Source organism: Cicer arietinum, chromosome 6 (genome assembly GCF_000331145.2).
Source record: "Cicer arietinum cultivar CDC Frontier isolate Library 1 chromosome 6, Cicar.CDCFrontier_v2.0, whole genome shotgun sequence".
Lineage (NCBI taxonomy): Eukaryota > Viridiplantae > Streptophyta > Magnoliopsida > Fabales > Fabaceae > Cicer > Cicer arietinum.
Genome location: NC_021165.2, coordinates 9,197,807 through 9,217,695, shown reverse-complemented (window position 1 = coordinate 9,217,695; position 19,889 = coordinate 9,197,807). Strand labels below are relative to the sequence as shown.

Genomic DNA, 19,889 nt, shown 5'->3' with positions numbered 1-19,889 from the left:
TAAATATTTTGAGAATATGATTCAGACTATTATATGATATTAAAATCTAAATCATTTTCATCCTGAAAAAATATAAGTGCAACAAAAAAAAAATGATAGTGTAAAATGTTGTGAACAACTAAAACTTAAATGAAAATAAAAAAAATTTACTACTTTAAAATAATTACTTTTTTAAGAGTTAATCATTTTTTAATTACCTCTACATTTATTATGGTCACTTCAAAATAATTTTGTCAAATTTTGTATTTACGATGTTCCTAACATCTAGAAGACCTCAACAACAACAAAAATGTAAATTATTTTTATAAAAACCATCATATTACCAATGTTATCGTATATTCACTACATTTTCTGTTCCATAAAAAAAAAACTAAAATTTATCGTATATCAACTAAATTGTATATCAACATAAATTTTGAAATTATTTATATTGTTTATGGAAGTGTAATAAATTAAAATTGCAAATTAAAATTTAAAACTTTTTTTTGCATTATTAATTACAAATTGGAAGGTGACAATTAATGTTTTTTTTTTTTTAATTTGGTTGTACTATTATGTATTACAATTGTTTTTTTTTACTAAACTTCGTACGACTAATGTTAGTATTTTGTTTAGGAAATACTACTGTAACTTTTAATGATAATAGACATTTTCGATCACATGACACAATTGATTCGACCGACTTCACTGAATTAACAACACGTTATTAATGTCACTGTAATACCCGAATTAATATTTTAAAAAAGAAAAAAACAAATTAAATTGAGGAAAAAAACCAAATTAAATTGATTGTATTTTGATTTAGAGAGCTCGCGTGACAAAAGCATATACTAATTTTAATAATATATATATATATATATATATATATATATACTTATTTAAAAATCATTAATGAGTCTACCATCTACAATATAAATATAAACAATAAATAATTGTCTTGCTTCACATAAAATAATACACATGAAACTTAACTAACAATTTAATTATTTTATTGTAACACTAATCTCCTTATTTTTTTAATACAACAAATAAAAAGATTTTTTTTTAATAAAAAAAAAAGAGTTTCTTTCAAATATATTTTACATTTTTTTAATATAAAAATCATAATTTGAATATTTTCTTACAACAAGAACATATTTTGTATGTTGTAGAAAACGAATGTTGTTAATGTGTATTAAAATATACAAATAAAATTGATTTATTTTGGCCAAGTACGATCAATTGCATCAAATAAAATCAAATTATTAGTTACTACCATTTGATTATAGAAAAACAAAAAAATTGTTGAACCAAGTTAACATCCATGTTTCAAAAAAAAGTATTGGTATATATAATGATAAATAATTAATAAATATTTTCATACAAAATTTCTTTTAAAAAAAAGAATAAGATAAGATGGTTAATCAAAATAAACACAAATTTCTTTTTTTAATTATTTAAATAATTACAAAAAAATAATTTTTTAAATAATTACTAATTCTGATTATTAATTAAAATAAACATAAAATAAAATAAAATAGTTAAAAATATTTTTTTATTTTTAAAAAATTATTGTGATTCTATGTACACCTTTGAGAAAATAAATAGAAGTATATAACGAATTATAATAATTTTTAAAAAATAATAATAATTTAAAATAAGCATAATATAAATAAGAGGTCAAAAATATATTTTTTTAAATTATTGTAATTCGTTATATACCTCTAATTATTTTCTCAAAGATGTACATATAATCACATTAATTTTAAAATAAATGAAAAAATATTTGTAACTATCTTATTTTATTTTGTGTTTATTTTAATTAATAGAATTGACAATTGTTTTAAAAATTATTAAAAAAATACGAGTAGAGAATTTTATTTTTAAAAAAACGTGAACTTCAATTTTTTACAATTTTTTTTAAATAAGTACAAGTTATCATTTAAAGAAAATAAACGTCATCATTGACCAAATCTATATTATTGGATTTGTGCATTTTTTGTTAAGATTAAATAAGAAGATATTTGGTGCTTCGGTTATAGTTTATTTTGTATTTTTAAGATAGACAATCCCCAAATACATCATAAGTTATACTTTTATGATGCTATATATTTAGTTCAATTGTAAATCACACATATTAAAAACTATATGAATTATTATTAATTTTATTTGATTAACATTATTTATTATTAGAAATTGTTTGAATTTAATTTATTTAAATTTTTATGAATATAATCCTAGATTAAACTACATTTCAGTTATAGTTCACTATTCATTCCAATCAATTTTTTTTTTTGTTTATAAAATAATCCCTCTCCGTTGGCATACAAGAATGAAAATATTATAATATCAAGACATATATATTTATGTAGGTATAAACTATCAAACACACTATAAATATAGTATTGAAGGCGATAACCTAACATATACTTAAAAATATATGCTTACGATGTCTCGCATTAATCAAATAATTTTAAAAAGTATTAAAGAAATGGAATAAATTTCGTGTTTGACACGAGCTATAATAGTATATGATTAATTACGTTACCGAAATATTTAATTAATATAACAAAATGTAACAACTCAATAATTCTTGTAAAATAAAAGCAATGCATTAGTCATTCATTGAATGTAATTACTATGATTTTAAATGTCATTAATCATTTCAATTATACCTAATATTTTTTGGGTACAAATTATTCATAATATTTATTAAGCATAATTTTGTGTTAAAATATAAAAATAAAAATTGTGGTAATTATCATCAGTTTGTCTTGTACTAGATGTTGAGTATTTATCGACAAATTAATTACGATGAAATCACGAGGTAAGGCCTAAATAGATTTTAAAAAAAAAAATAGACCAAGTTGTCATGAAATCTAACTATGATAAAATCTTGACATACAAAAATTCTTACTTTTACCTATTTAGTATTTAGAGTCACCAAAACTAAAAGACAAATATAACAGAAACTTCCTATATTCACGTTAAATCACAAATGCCAACCACACAAAAAAAACACAGCCTCTATTTCTAAACCCCTCATCTTTTTTTATACCCAAAAAAATGAACTATGAATATTATTCCCACCTTTTTTTGTTGCTAAATCCAACGTTTCCCTTCCTTTGCCAAAAAGGGCAGGGAAGAAATCAATTTAAGAGATTAATTATCATTTCATTTGAAACCCATCTCTAAAAAATGGATTCAAAAAGGGGACTTGTGTTTTTCATCTTAGCATTGACATTGGCATTGGCAATGGTAACCGAAGCCTTTAAAATTCATGAATTTTCAGGGCTTATGACAAATGGTGACAATGGTCTAATTGAAGATGACAATGAATTTTTGATGAGTTCTGAAGCAAGTCATAGGGTACTTGCTGGACGTAGAAGGTACATTGGTTATGGTGCCCTTAGAGCCAACCAAGTCCCATGTGGTAGGCGTGGACGTTCCTATTACAATTGTCATAGGAGGGGTAGGGCCAATCCATATCATCGTGGTTGCAGTGCCATTACACATTGTGCTAGAGACACTAGTTAATTAAGATTGTGGAAATTTATTTCCTATTGCATTTTATATACCTATCATCTTATCCAATTTCTTCTCGACGTTTGTGTAATCTATGAGCATTGTGCCAAATATAATAATATAATAAGGTGGGAACAACTTGGTCTATTTAATTATATTTATTTGCTATCCATTAGTCTATGTCTTGTGTTTTTTTTTTTTTAAGATAAAAAAATTATTAATAAAAAACAAAAGTTGGGGAACATGTCTTCCGTTTTTGTGGAAATCTAATTCTACAAGACTACAATAGTGCGTTTAGTTTTTATTTCTACAAATAGAAGAAAATTCTACAATACATTAATTAGAAATGTACTTATATATTTGACCTTTCAATTAATAATTAAATGGATTTAAAATAAAATATTTGTTATCATTTAAAAAATTATGATAACTAATTATTATTTACTAAAAGTGTCAGCAAAATCAAATATATTTTTTTATACTTCTTGTTTTTATTTTTTCTCAATATTTATTACTTGTGATAATGAATATATAATATTTTTTACAATACAATGTAAAAAATTAATATAATATTTATAAATAATGAAATGACATTTTTTTAAATACAAAAGTCAATAAATTGTTATTTAATTTATAAAAATAATCGTTAATTCAATGATTTAGTGAATCAATATATCAAAAGACTTCAATTTATAAATTCAATCTTGATATAGAAGATAATATTTTATTTATTCCATCTCTTTTAGCTTTATTTAAAATTTGTTTGTGTAGTTATTGAATTAACAATATTTTTATAAATCAGATAATTAATTGACTATTTTAGAAAAATGTCATTTTATTGTTTATGAATATTATACTAATTTTTTATAACTTGACTTGTTGATTGGGTTATTCTTAAAACTCGTTGATCAAAAATAATTTTGCTTCAACTCCACGTTCTCCCAGAAGTAGGATAAGGGATGCTTGAGCATTGTTTGCAAAGAGACTGAATGCAGTAGTGATGATGAAAATGGGTTAGCAAAACGAGATGAAGTTGTTAAAAGGTACTTTGTGGGGATAATATTGAGTGGGAGAAAAGGAAGTTTTGAGATGCGATGCTCGAGAAGGTCCCAATTAATTGGAAAGTGGAAAACTCTATTTAAAGAAACAGAAGAAGAAGAAAAAAAAATGACAGAAGAGAAGAGAAAATCTCACATAACAACGTGTAATGCTCTTTCTATGAGCCTTTCCGATCTCATCAATACTTTTGATTGGCAATGCCGTAAATGTTCCGAGAAAATCTCTCCATGTTTTTTCAAAAACTCTGAATTTTTGTCTAGATTAACCAATTTAGAGATGTATTTGAGAATATATGGAGCCGGGGAAAATAAACTACCAAAGAAATGAAGCTTATTTTCTCACTCTCACATACACTTTAATAGTATATTTTCAGAAGGAAAAGAAAACAATTTTTGACCTTCTAAACACGTGTGGCTTTTAAGAAACGTTTAATGGAAACTCTCCAAAAGAAATTGGTCTCACTTTAGTGATAAAATGATCCACCCACTACATTACTTCCAAATTCTATCATCCTTCATTCTACCAATAGCCATATTATCATAAGCACAAAAAACAACACATGTATTTCAACAATCTATTACAAAAAGATACAAGTAAAATAGTGCATGTGACCCAAAAGTAAAACATGGAAAAACTGTTTATACAACTCATGTAAGTGTCACCCTTTAAAAAGGACAATACTACATGCAAGTTACCCTAAAGCTTCACGACTTTTTCTTCCTTTTCATTTTGTGATAACAAGAGGTAACATCTTCCATCAATTCCACCATCCTCTCTTTGAATATGCAATGCAAAACCAAATAAGGAAGACAAAGCAAAGAATGAATAGCACCAGAGTAGCAGAACCTAGTAAACTTCACCGGCGAAGTTGCTAGAGGGGATTCTCTGCCGTTTTTCCACATAGCCGGAAGGGAACCACCCTGCTTTACCATTGCATTCTCCTTCTGACCACCCTGTTGTGCTCACCTGGGTGACATTTAGAATTTTGGTAAACATAGAGGCTCGGGAAGAGGGTAAGATCAAATCCAATTCATCAACCAAATTTCAATATGACAGTGGTAGAAGCAGAAACAAATGGTGAGAACATACAAGTTATAATGCACTTTCCTCATTGTATACTGGAAATGTATCACTACACGGGATACACTAAACTATAGTCATTTTGGTCATCGGATAAGTTTTTAGTTAGTCATTTTAATTCTCAAATGTGTTTTTCGTTTGTCAATTTAGTTCATAAAATTACTAACAAAAGAGATATCAGGGATGTATTTGCAATTTCGATACATTCAAAGACTATAATGATAGTACCTCACACCTTTAGGGACCAAAATGGTTGTTTACTCTAGAGGATACCTATTAACTTTTCTCTTACAATATCTCACTTGCATGAGAAGTCGAGTTTTATAGAACATGGCAATTCACGACAAGACAAAAATTTCAAATACATTTCCATGCATGGAGGACCATCATTGGAAATGCATGGTAAATTTGAGCACACAAGATAATTGATCTCTCCAATTTAGAATTGTAAATTTATGGCTCAATAAATTGTGGATAAATAGTAGTTAATTGGAATTTGGATATGATTATCAACTTCACAAAAGGATCTGAATAAGTCTTGTTGCTTTTTTTTTTCCCTTAATTACTCAAGAGAAACATTTTCCTCAGCAATATAATTGAACTTCTTAGTTAGATTTATTTCCAAATAAATCTTCAAAACGGCATTCCCGGTAAGCTAACAATTTCCCCTGCACAATATTATTATTTCAGCAGTTTTGGACCTAGATTTGCAGACAAACTCATTGATATCAAAGCAGCCAACATAGAAGTACTTTAGCTAAATGTAAATGGACACACGAAACGACAGTATGTCAGTATCAATTATTTTCTAGTTTGAGGAGATTCATATTATATATATAAAATTAAAAATAGGTTGTTGAGATGAAAATACACCTTTCTCACGACAACAAAGTCTCCCTTTGAAAAGCTCAGTTCCTTTTCTGATTCAGCATAGTAAGGATGCATTGCCTGCAAGAGATGTACCATGCACCAACGATCAGATGATGAACAAATAAATTACACAGGTTATTGTTCATAAGAACTGATTCACATTGTCAGAAGAATCATGTGATGATTCCAAAAGAACAAATTCATGTAACATAAGTTAGTCAAGTCCCTCAGTGAGATATTATACTTTTACAATTAGAGTCATTAATCAGTTCTACCTAAGCAAATTAAGCAATTAGAAATACATAGGAATGAAATTAAGGAAATAAACTTGTATACTGATGACGATAATCATGATGATAATAATACTAATAATGATAACGACCATCATCAACAATAACAATTAAAACAACCACCACATAATAATAATAACAATAACAGTAACAATCATCATATTAAGTTCAGATATATGCAGCATACCTCAGCAAGGAAGTACATTGTTTTCTCTGAGCCATTCTGGGAGATGACCACTGGAGGGGCAGATTCTTTCTTCTGTCTGTCAGAGACAATCTGAGAGAAAGTTCCAATTAGACAGATTTACTGATATTAAGAGAATGCGCACAATCATAGAAATAAAATCAAACAAAAAGAAAAATAAATAATAGCTAATCATGAAAAAATGCTAAAAGCCTCGGGATGGTTGATTCTCACCTCAGTTTCAATTTCACCAAGAATAGCTGCAACTCTTAAATGAAAAGTCTTCTCTGATTCAACCTACATTATCATGAGCGCAATATTTACAATAAATATCCAAAATATTTACATTTTGGCATATTTTGATATAATAACAACCATGTATTATCATACCATATCAACGAGCCTTTGAAAAGTTAGTCTCTGCTGTTGTGCATCAACTGCAGCCAATGCAGCCGAAGCTTCTTTACCTAGAACTGCCATGTTTGCTTTCAGCTCCTGCATCTTTGCTTCTGCAGCATGCAGTTTGGCAACCTGCTCAGCAGTTGGAGATTCTCTAACCCGTGCCTGTCTTCTAGAAATCTCTTCTTTCTGATTCATTTTTGAAAACCAATTTGAGTAATAAGATTAAGAACTAACTAAGAACTCCAAACCGTGAAGTGAAAGTTTGTAGAGCAGAACCATTATATAAATACAGTATTAGAATATTACAGTTTTATAATGTAACAAACATCATATGAATCCAAACTTTCACTGTTCATCACATTCCGTACATGAGATATGGAGTTCAAAATTGCATGAGATTACTGGTTTATTCAAGCATAGAGATTGCTAATCCATTCCAAACTTTGACTTACATGTGTCTCTGCTTCATGTCTCATCCGACTATACCGTTGAGCAAGATGGCGTGCATCCTCCAAAGGTGCACCATTGATCATTTGTCTCAAAGGATCTAAAACCTGGAAACTGAAACCATTCGACTCATGCTTCTCTCCTCATAATATGAAAATAATGTGAGTAGTAGATTACCTCCCTCAAGGATTTCAAATGTCAAAAAAACCTCCTCTATAGTATCAAAACAAATGAATCTTCACAATATTATATTTAATCTTTGCAGAAGGATGTCAATCAAGAATTACATGTTCGATAAAAATTAAAAACAGGGAACCACATATATAGTTTTTTAAAATAAGAGGTCAATACCATATTTCAAAACCTTAACAGCTAAGCATGCATACTCACGTAAATTAAGAAATGCCACAAGTTAAAATTAACAGATTCACTTATTGAACTTCCATTAAAACTTATACACCTAACCAACATATGAAAAGTTGACCTGGGAAGATAAAAGCCGATACAATTCTTCGTGCTCCTTTTCTACATGTTTCCGAGCATCACCATATACTGATGCAGCCTTAGCCAATATGTTGTCACTGTTGTTCTCTGCTCCATATCTACAGCACTCCTCAGAAAGTTTTGTTCCTGTCTACCATGGCTATTTTTATAAGAATTTACACACAAAACTACCTGGTGCGTCTAATTCCAACACTTGCTATCATGACTTGTCACAGTAAACTGAACTTGGCAGAGAAAAGAAAGAAAAACTAATTTTCACCTGTTTCAATATGCTTATAACCTATAGCTGTGAATGTTTCTGCTGCTTTAACAATTTCTTTTTGGAAGTCCTGGATAAGATCATATAGTTTTGTGCATGTGAATAACAGAACCAACATGAAAAGAAAAATCATCGAAGATAACATTTCTTATGCAAATGTTTTATTATTACTTCTACTACCAGAATGGTTCATAAAGGCTACACAATCATGTCTAAAAATCCCCTGTCACTTTATACGGTCCCTCCCTCCCAACTCAACACAAATTGGAATTACAAGTTGTTAAATATGTGTGTGTGTAAAAACAATGTGAGTCTATACATCTGACAGCCACAATAATATCACTCACCAATGTCACCATCCATGAATAGTTTAATACACTTTCCTAATATGCATACAACATATTATTTTGATCTTATTCAATTGGAAACTCTTTGAAGCTCAAACATAGCAAGTTAATGATTAATCTACAAAAGATAAAAAAAAAATGTGTACCCTCCCAGCACGGGTGGCTCTGTATAGTTTATCCATATGTTGATGTCTCTGCATTTCAACCTCATCAATGACCACGACATCTGAACTCTCATAACCGCTACCGCTGAACTGTTTAATTACAGCCTGAAAAACAAATATATATAATAAACTTAGATCACAAACTCAAAAATACTATTATATGGTAACTGAATCTAAAGCAGTAGCACTAAAGATACAATAATAATTCAGTTAAAGAAAAGACCGAATCTTGCTGAACCTAAATTCCACTCAGACAGCACCAATCAAAAGAACCCATTTTCAAATGCATTTCAGAACAATGAATCACAGTGTAAAGACTCAAAACCCATCATCAATTTCAGAAAATTTTGCCAACCCAGATGCGGATTTGAGAAGTAAATTGTGGCACTAATAGTTAGAAAACAGAAAAATGCAAACTTGCGAAATGGGTCGAGAAGAGAACCAAAATCGAAACCTGTTGTTGTTTGGCAACTTGCTCTCTTAGCTTGCTAGCTTGTTTCCTCAAAGCGTCCATGGCGTTGCGCTTGTGGTTTCACTGTGACAGTATGAATTGAAGTATGAAAATGAGATCGAATGTAATGTTGTGTGAGAAAGTGAATCAAAGATTGCCAATTTGGTTTCACGCGCTCGGTATGAACAATGAGCTCGGAATAGAGCGATAGTCACTCAGACTCTTCTTTTTGACAAAAGCTAGACGGCTGAAGAGAGAAAATATGACTAATAAATAAATAATAGCAAATAATGTGTGATTTGTGCAAACATTTCAGGCTAAATTGGTAATAATATAACTAATTACTTGAGCACTTAACAAATTTTTACGGTATTTCACAAGTTTTTTCTTTTAGTTTCTTTTACTACTGGAGTGTGCTGATTTTAGTGTTATATGCTATCTTGTTTAAAAGCTAAGACACAGGGTGTATTAAATTGGGATTTTGAGAAAATTTAAAAGATTTTTTAATTAATTTTTTTATATTGATTAAGATTTTAAAATATTTAAATAACTCTTGAGATATTCGATTGAGATTTTTAAAATTTTTTAAAGGAAACAACAAAATTCAACAGTATTCAATTGATACATTTTTTATTATTTAAAAATTATCTTTTGGTTTTGAAAAGTTGTCTCTTATTTAACCAATCTCAACTTTTAGTTGTTTATCAATAAAATATTATTAAATTATATAAAATAAAGTAGAAAAAAAAATACTATAATCTTGAAATAGTCTTTGGTCGGTCATGTATAGATTGTTAATCACCGTTGAAGTAAAAATTAGTTAAGATGACTTGTATTTTTTTTTTTAATATATGCGACAATTTAGGTCCACAAAAATAGCTAAAGTAGCGCACAACAATTCTTCCATTGAAGATGTTTAGCAACTCATGCATTCAAGAGGTATATATAATGATAACATATTTCCATTTTTTTAATCTAAAAAATGTTTATAAAATTTGTTCCCAAAAAAAGATTAAAAAAATGTATTAAGTATTATTATTAAAAAAATAAATTAAAAACTCTTAAAGGAGAAATATTTTAGATTTGAATCTTTTGAAAAGATACAAAGGCACATTAGTAAAAGAGAAATGAAAATGAACAAAAGGACATAGTAGTATTCACAAACACTCTAATATAAGAATGAAAGTGATAAGTTTAATTTTACATTTGGTACTCATAACTAATATTTATTTTATAAATATTTAATGGGAGAAAAATAGTGAAATTTAATACATAATCATTTCCACTTTAACATCATGTAAAAAACTTTTAAATTTAATATTATAGTGTGTTTGTCACAACCATTATATATTTATCAGAATTACGATAAATTATCGTAATTTTACAGAAAAATTGTAGCTTGTAGTTTAATAATTACAGTGACTGATACTAATTCTGACAAATCTAACTTAACATGAAAGATATACTTAAATATTTCCAATCCATCTTCAATATAGCATGTATAGCATGTATGATTTTTATATCGTTTTTTTAGTATTGGATTCAGTTATTATTGGATTCAGTGATATTTTTAGTAATTGAAACCTGAGTTTGAATATTTTTAGTAATGATGATGGCATCAGAGCTCCAATCTCCTATCAATGAAGTATCGTTTTCTCATATGACAAGAGTAAAGCCCCTAATTCAGTAATATATTCATTGTGATTAGGATGTACATGGGGAATGATTTTTCTATTAAACCCGAACCAAACCAATTGTGAGAGCGGGTTGAATTTAGTTGAGGTTATCGGTTATAAATTTTTAAAATATATATATATAATTAAATTTAAATACTTAAAAAATAATAAAATATATCGCAACATATCGTTTAATACTTAAAATACACCAATAAAATACTTAAATTAATTAAATTAGCAATAAATTTTCAATCATACTAATAATTAAATTTTAACTATACATAAATAATTGTCAATGGGTTGAGTTTGCGAATTTATGGGTTCAAAAAGTTTAATTTGATATCCAAACCAAACATAATTGAGTTTCAATTGATTGATTTAAGTTAGACCCAAACTTAAATAAATTGGATCAAAATGCATATTAAATTGGATGACCCGGATCTTGAATTCAACCGTTACCATATATACCTTTAACTGTGATGCCGTTAATTTATTAAAATATAGGTTGTTCTCCGCTTTTTCTGAGTTTTTTTATTTTATATCTTATCTTAAGTTATTTTCTGTTTAAGAAAATCAATTCAAATCATTTTTAATATTTTATTTTTAAATCTAAAAAAATATTTATAATAAACCCTTTCCAGACTTTCCTTTCTTTTTTAATTATTTTCGAATAATAAGCTTAAAAAAAGTAAATGAAAACCGTACCCAACCCTACTGATTCCCATTCATAAAATATGGTTGAATTCCAGTCCTCATAAAATTGCATGGATTTAAAGGAATGCCATACACCATATATACAATTTCCAACGTTGTATCTCAACACAAGGTATACTATTGAGTGTGAACATCGGTCTCAATGTGAGAGAACAAACATCCGACCAGAGACAAACATCCAGATGTGTCTTAAAAGCATTTCTTCCATATATATGCCCGTCTTTTTCTTGTTTTGTTCTTTCACTTCCCTAACATACCTTAGTAATTTTTTAGCACTAATGATATACCATCTCATCATATTTATGCTATTATTCTCTAACCTCCACAATGCAAACCTTATCCAAGGGACATGCGTTTAAGGAACTATATATACTACAAGAGAGTTCATATGAGTTTGGGGTGGACGAAGTAACGGTAACCCAGTCATTGTCAACTTTCTCAACAAAGGAATTTACCTTTGGAGTTGCTTCAAATTGAAGTTTGTTTCTCTGCTTTGTTAGCTTATTTACCAAGTCCATGGAGAATATCATGTCAAAGTTTTCATCTGGATCAACTATTGTAGGTGAAATTTGTATCCCAATTTTGGCTTTCCGTGAATTAACCAACCCAAGAAGAAGTGAGTTTCCACCAACAGTTCTTTCACACGGACAGCATAACTGCAAGAATGCACAATACAAATGAATCAGGGGCAGTGTATACCAATATAGCAAAGAAATACCATTTATGGCTTTTTAGTGTGTTTGATTTTGTTGAGAATCAGAGTCAACTTGCATTTACTGAAATAACTCGTACTTTGTAGGAGTTATTGAACATGCAGTAGCAGTAGATCATTGGATTTCCACACATTATTATTAGAAAGAAAATATCCAATTATCCATGTGCAAACCCAGTGGAGAATGACATTTGCTTTAGCCCTTCATAGACTGACTTAATGAATACCAGAGGCAATCACGTGGAGTCTAAACTATTACTTCAGGTTACTATTTAATGTTATTATTATGAAAACAAAGGGGCCTGAATAAATTGTGCATGAGAAAAAACTACATAAAAGATTGACATTAAACATAAATAGTTGTACACCAAAAGCTTCGACGCAGTCAGAACTCAAGAAAAGGAAAAATCAGAGTCAAGTGCTTAAATTCTTGAGCATTTGAACATCGTTCAGCTTATTTGGCTATAGCCAAGAAGCCAAATAGACTTCGGTGATGACTCAACCATTAGAAGGTAAAAGCATCAGTTCAGCAATTAAAGAATCTAAAGAAGATTCTATTGCCCTGTTTTGCTTTATAGTTATGCGTTAAAACTTAGCAAGTGAATATAAAATCAGCATCGATCTCAATGTAAAGGAAAAGATAAACTAACCTCAATGTATTCAACACCCATGTCAATAAGATTATCTGCAATGTTGTGTTTTGAAAACAAGCTAATAAATCCTCCCGATCCAACAGGAGATTGGAGTATTTCCCAAGGCGACTTCATTAAAATCTTAAATTTGTTCTGTCCTTCTAGAGAACTGTCGACAACTGGCAGCTTCTCTTCCTCCAAAAACCATACCTGCGAGAGGATTAAAAGCAAGAAGCTAATAAGCAAGAGAGAGGAACTTCATACATTGTCGTCCACTTTAAATAAAAATGCAAATGTTTATTGATGTACAAATTGGCAGTTAATGTTTGCATATGGTCCACCACTTCGCTTATCTCGTGCGACATGTGTTATTTACGGTCCATTTAACATCTTCAAAGAAATTAAAGGTTACAGGAAAATTGAATTTTCCAGTTTCCAAGCAATGAGCAAATAATATTCCATCCTTTATACTTTCTTTGGACGAAACCGCTATGGTTGCATGGTCAGGTCTAATACTCTTATTCCAATGTTGACAATGAGACAAGACAACACGTTTTTAAATCAACAAGGTAAAGTCGAAGTTCAAGATTAAGGGTAATTTGGAAACTCAAGTTTATGATTCTTTTCTTGCAACCAAAAATTTTGAACTTTGAGAATACGCAATTTGGGATACAACAAGAGAAATATGAATCTTGCAAATTTTAATACATATCTAACCAAGATAAAACTAAATACAAAAGGAGAGATCCTTGATATTATGTGAACCTTTTCAGAGTCAAATGCAAAGTGATTGTTCCTTGTGAACAGATCTTTTAAAGACTGGATTTTTTGGGTTGAGGAGACCAAAATTAAAGGCACAGATACACGATCGTTGACCTGCAAAAAATGAAAATTTATTAGATGATCACAAGCATTATAGTATAGATTGTAGTCTAATCCCACCCAAAAGACACCTAGCCACATAAAGCCTCACAAATCAGCTTAACTTATATCATCTCATTTTCATCTAGTATGATAATAACAAATATCATCAAAGTAGAAAGAGGAAAAACCATAAGATAGGAAATAGTACATTGTCCTTGAAAATAGTGGAAATGGGAAGAACAGAGCATTAAATTGGTTGTTTATTATGATCTCTTCAAATATTTTATCTTCAGTTGAAACTAAATTATAATAAAATATCCATCTAATGGAACAACTAGAATTTTGAAACAATGAATTTTCATCAGTAGATGTTTAATAAAAAGAAAGGGAAAATTTTTTTACAATTGTACAACCTTTACAAATGTTTCGTCATCACATAGTAAGTTCTGAAGCATGTGTAGTATTGAAGTTTCGGTTGCTTCATTTTCAAGAACGTCAGGATCATAAATGCATCCTTCATTCTCTTTTTCATTCAAGAGCAAGACAATAGCCATTTTGCCCTTAGAAATTAGCTCATGTCCCTTCTCTTGCATATTGAATATATCTCTAACCACCTTGTCTTTACTTCCAGTTAAGAAAGACTTTTCTAATATCTGAATAGTACTTATAAGCTTTTCCTCGACAGAACTGGCAACCTCAGCTGCATTCCATCTAATTCAATAAAGTTAAAATGCAAATAAAAATCCACACAAATGTAAAAGAAATTTAATAAAAATTCACACAAATATAAAAGAAACTTTTTCTTGGTCAATTAAACAGGCTGTGATGATGACACAATCACAAAAGCCAGAAAAAGTTATGATGGCAAGGCAAAGTTTAGCAAGGAAACAAAGTGAATAATATTTAAATTAGAAGATGCTAACATGACTTATCATTTCATATTGGCAGGGATGAGTAGCCATGTCCTAAACCTAGTACTTCAACAACCTTTTCAATACAAATAGAATAAAAAAGTGTAAAACAACAACAGGTTCTATATGGACTACAACAATAAATTTTCTTTTTCTTTTTTGGGGATGGGGGATAAGGGTGTCAAAACTCAATAATTCTGGTTTGCATATCTGTTGGAGAGAAGTTTGTAGAATTGTGTTTGAGATGATTTGGACATGTGATGAGAAGACTAATAGAACCTCCCGTTAGAAAGAGTTGATCAAATGTAGGATAACTCGATAAATAGAGGTATATGTATTATGTAGACCAACAAAGACTGTAAATGCAATCAATAAAAAAAATCTAAAATTTAATGGCTCTGCTGAACAATTTGTTTTTGGGTAGAACGCAACAATATGTTTTGATTCATGTTGCTGACCCTGCTTAGTGGGAAAAAAACTTCGGATGTTATTGTTGTTACATTAACTCACGTTTTGGTTGGTTGTTCAAAACTCTGTAAAGCCTCCTGAAGCAGTCTGGAGTTTACACCAACAATTTGATCACTAAGCAAACTCCATTGTTCTTTCTCTCCACATTGAAATCCATGAAATACATGTTTTTGGTCCATTTCACTGAGTTTCTTTTTTGCTGCTATGAGGCGCTTTTGAAACTTTTTCTTTTCTTTCCATTCCTAAAAAATAAAAAAGTTAATTATTCACAGCTAATTAAGCATTTGAAACAATTATACGTGGTGAAAAACACTCAACACTAGATATCACAAGTCACAACAGAGAAGCAGTTGATAAAAGGAAATTTCAAATGCAAATTATGCAGTGCAATTCTTGGGATCAAAAGCACTAGAAGAATGCCACAATATGGAAATCTGGTTGGGATGGATAGCACTAGCAGAATGCCACATGAAAATTAAATTCCATTCAAATTGGAGTAAGTTTGTTTGTGTGACTCTGCCTTTGTAAACGGAAAAAAAAAAAGTAATAAAAACCATATCTAAATGCTAGATAATTGTGCTTTTTTTTTTTGCTGGGAGTGGGTGGAGTTGAATCTTGGGTATGATTGTGCTTTACTATGAACGCAAAATAACCCACATACTCACAAGTTGGTGCCTTTCTTTTTTGGACCTGTCATCAAATCGTAAGTTTAACTCCAGAAGTCCCTTGGGAGGTGTAATATGCATTTCTCTTCTATTCATATCAACATCTGGAACAATTGCTTCAACAAAAGGCACCAAAACAAGCTGACCAGATACTTCCATTTCTGCTGGCCTTGGCTTGCCATTTTTATCAAGCACATCAAAAGATGAATCAAGTGAAATTTGTAGTAGATCATTTCCTCCATGATTGAAAACATTAATAACAGTTCCCAAAAGTTTTCCGTTTTCCTGATAGAAAGAAGTATGGTCAACACCTTCAAATGTTGCATTTTTAGAATTAAAACTAACAAGAAAGAAGGTGATAAAATACCAACATAGAAAAATAAAATCTTATACAAAAGTATAGCTCTTAAGCTTTTTTAACATAGGCGCTTTTCATTTTTATCAAATATTAGCTAGCCCTGTTGAATCATTGGTACAAATGAACGACTAGCACTCAGATATGTGGATACAAAGAGCTCCAAGGAAAAAAAGGATTAACTGTATTCCATGAAAGACTATAAATTAATATGAAAAACAGTTGGCATTTCTGTTACAATAGCTTGCCAAGGAGAATTACCAAGTTAATATAAGACCACAAAAGTGTAAAAGAAACATAGGTTGATGAAGAAACTTAATTTTGTTCAATTTTGAGGTGATGCTTTAGCAAAAATTAGAATGGCAAATAAGCAGCAGCAGGGAAGAAAGTTGTTTGTGTTTTCACATGCATGTGCGCACACAAATCATGATTGGTACAAACCTTTATAAAAACTCTCATCCCATTGAGATCATGTGCGTAAAATTCGCCCTCCTCAAGTTCAGGCTTGTCTTCTTCCGTCACAAGCAAGGTAGCACCTACAAGCATCTTAGCCTGCATGATGTGTTGATTAGTCAAAGCCAAAAAACATGCACAAGCACATCATATGATCAAAGAATCAAACAGGCCATGGCAAAATAGTAAAGTTGAATTATCCATTTGCAACTATGCGTGCTAGATTGCAAGAATCCCAACTGAGGAGCGACAAAGAAAGGTGACAACTCCTTTGACAAAGTGAAATATCTGTGTTTGGCATCACAGCATCAAACTAACTTTAAAATATGATTACCCAAAGATAAATTCACAAAAAATGCTCCCTCTTTCTTGAATTAATGTGTGCCGACAAACTAGTAATTAACACATTTAGTACTTTATGGAGTTATTCGTCGGAAAAATGAAAAAGGGTAAAAAAAGGTAGCTACATTTTCAATTCAACAGTGCAAGTAAAAAAATGACAATAAAATCTTATAATTTGAATATGAGAAATGAGTACTAATGAGCAAAACACTCTTTAAACCACATCCTTTTTAAGTAAACTTGACTTCTTTTTCTATTATTAGGTGAAATTGACTTGTGTTTCATCAAATGAAGATTATTTAAGACCCATTACTGAATATAATGTGTTGAAAACAGTACATCAGTGTGTTCCTCGTTAAAATGGTTATTACCTCCTCAACTGAGTTAATTCCTTTGAATCTGAGAATCCAACAATTCTTTCCAATGTGTTCCCTACCTTCCTCAAGCTCAACTTGCTGAACACTTTCTCCACCCATAACCTTCTGTTTCAACCATCTTCTCCCAGGCTAGTGAATAAAACAACCCTTCAACGTTAGTCAATTGAATATTCATAATCTATCCACAAACATATACACGAAAAAATAAAAGAGAAAAAAAATGACAGAATGTGTGTTTGTTTCTGCAATGGGTGACAAAAATTGATTTTAAAATTTAAATTAATTGATTTCGTAAAATTGATTATGTCTAAAAATAAGTTGAATGTAAAGTGATTTATATTTAGATACATTGATGTAAAAGTGGGTCGAACAATAAATTTGAGTCTAAAAATCAATTGTTGAGGCAAAAGCTTCAAATTTAGTGCTTGTTTGGTTCTGCAGAGAAAAAAATTGATTTTGAATGAATTGATTTTACTTAAAGGTGAGTTGAATGTAAAGTGGTTTATGTTTAGATACATTTATGTAAAAATGAGTTGAATGTAAAGTAGTTTATGTTTAGATACATTTATGTAGAAGTGAGTTGAACAATAAATTTCAGTGTAAAAATCACGTTTAGACTCAAAAGCTACAAAATTGGATTGGTTGGGCATTTCAACAAAATTCTCACGTTTCACGGCAAAATCAATGTGACTTTTCAGAAGCTTGAAATCCCAGCTTCTTTTTGGACTCGCGCTTGGTGGATTTCCACCGTAAATCCAAACAAGCTAAAGTTCTAACTTCAAGTTAGAACCAATTCTGGAAGCAAAATCAATCATACTAAGAAAGCAACCAAACATATCAAAATCAATTTTACGCATCTAGAATCAATTTTGGCTGTTCCAAACACGGACCAGAAATAAGATTCAAATTATAATAAATTATATAGACAATTAGTTCTAATCGAGCACATTCAGCCATGCCAAAATCAATTTTGGCTCATACAAAAAGTGAAACCAAACAAACAGAAAACAAACAATTCTACCGTGGAAAATCGCAGTTGAGGAAAATCGGTGTTGGGCTTGACACGAATCTCGCCTTGAAAACCATGAGCACCAGATACATAACCAATTTCAATGAATCGTGGTTCATTGTGGCCGTTAGAAATGTTACTGTCAACAACAACAGGTTCGTGGTGGGTAGTTGCAGCTGTAGCAATAAGCAGCAAAGCGAAACATAATTGGATGCAAAATAAACAAAGCAAATGTATGGAAAATAATAAGAAATAGAATTAGAATATGAATGAAAGTATGAGATATCGGTTGGTACCTGAGGTTTTGGTGAGAGAGTGGAAAGGAATGGAGAAGTGTTTGGTTGGAATTGGAGAAAAAGGTTTGAAAGTGAAAGTGTGATTGATTCCAAGTGGAGGAGGGATGAGAGGGTGAAATGGGCGTTGAGAGGTTGTGAAAGTGGGTAACTGCATCTTCTTCTGCTTCTGTCTCGGTTGAGCGTTTCTCTACCATAAAACACGTAAATATCCCGCTCTAAACCAGACTCTTTTTCCTGGAATTTCGGGAATTTGGATTAGATATACCATGACTATGTGAGTCACAAGCATCTCCATCGTTTTGATTATAATTGGATGGTTCAGATTTTGATTTTTAAACAAAAAAACTCAATCTTAAAATCTGAATAGTACATGTTAGATAAAAGACTAAGATGGTGTGACTGTGTGCGGTTTTATAATCTATAGTTATATATCTAAATTTATCAAAATTTCAATGTTAAATTGTTAATATTAATCTTATTAATATTGATTAAAGTTTAAGTTTAACTTTGAAAACAATAAATGGTTATTAAAGTTTAAGAAATATGAAATATCTCAATTTGTCTCTATATAGTTACAAGTATTTAGACACAAAATTAAACACACATTTAAAAATATAAAAATTAAAAATTAAATAATATATACTTTTAAAATAAATAAATGATATCGTATTTTTTTTTGTCAATCCAAATATTTTCTATATATAAAGGAGATATAAGATTGATTTTATAGCGAAGGCGATCACTTGACAAGTTAAGTAACATAAAAATATTTTTCTAGAAGTCAGTAACATACTCACTCACTCTTTAAAAAAACAGCATTTATATATATATATATATATATATAAAATATATAT

The 19,889-nt window shown here is 29.9% G+C and overlaps 3 protein-coding genes across 3 annotated transcripts; 1 reads left to right on the top strand and 2 right to left on the bottom strand.

Annotated features, from left to right (window-relative positions):
- Positions 1 to 3,035: 3,035 nt before the first annotated feature.
- Positions 3,036 to 3,656, top strand: LOC101509638 (protein RALF-like 19). Its single transcript, XM_004504188.4, has one exon. It carries the CDS (start codon positions 3,178 to 3,180, stop codon positions 3,514 to 3,516), a length of 339 nt encoding a protein of 112 aa, XP_004504245.1. The 5' UTR covers positions 3,036 to 3,177; the 3' UTR covers positions 3,517 to 3,656.
- Positions 3,657 to 5,103: 1,447 nt separating this feature from the next.
- LOC101509323 (SH3 domain-containing protein 3) lies at positions 5,104 to 9,810 on the bottom strand. Its single transcript, XM_004504187.4, has 10 exons — positions 9,565 to 9,810; positions 9,093 to 9,215; positions 8,600 to 8,669; positions 8,321 to 8,466; positions 7,842 to 7,943; positions 7,378 to 7,575; positions 7,222 to 7,284; positions 6,991 to 7,080; positions 6,517 to 6,591; positions 5,104 to 5,529 (listed from the first exon to the last, which is right to left on the bottom strand). Exons 1-10 carry the CDS (start codon positions 9,622 to 9,624, stop codon positions 5,410 to 5,412), a joined length of 1,047 nt encoding a protein of 348 aa, XP_004504244.1. The 5' UTR covers positions 9,625 to 9,810; the 3' UTR covers positions 5,104 to 5,409.
- A 2,120-nt stretch (positions 9,811 to 11,930) lies between these two features.
- Positions 11,931 to 19,314, bottom strand: LOC101509004 (uncharacterized). Its single transcript, XM_004504186.4, has 10 exons — positions 19,036 to 19,314; positions 18,752 to 18,915; positions 17,725 to 17,859; positions 17,000 to 17,110; positions 16,204 to 16,488; positions 15,581 to 15,780; positions 14,573 to 14,870; positions 14,061 to 14,171; positions 13,314 to 13,505; positions 11,931 to 12,607 (listed from the first exon to the last, which is right to left on the bottom strand). Exons 1-10 carry the CDS (start codon positions 19,187 to 19,189, stop codon positions 12,260 to 12,262), a joined length of 1,998 nt encoding a protein of 665 aa, XP_004504243.1. The 5' UTR covers positions 19,190 to 19,314; the 3' UTR covers positions 11,931 to 12,259.
- Between the last annotated feature and the right edge of the window lie 575 nt (positions 19,315 to 19,889).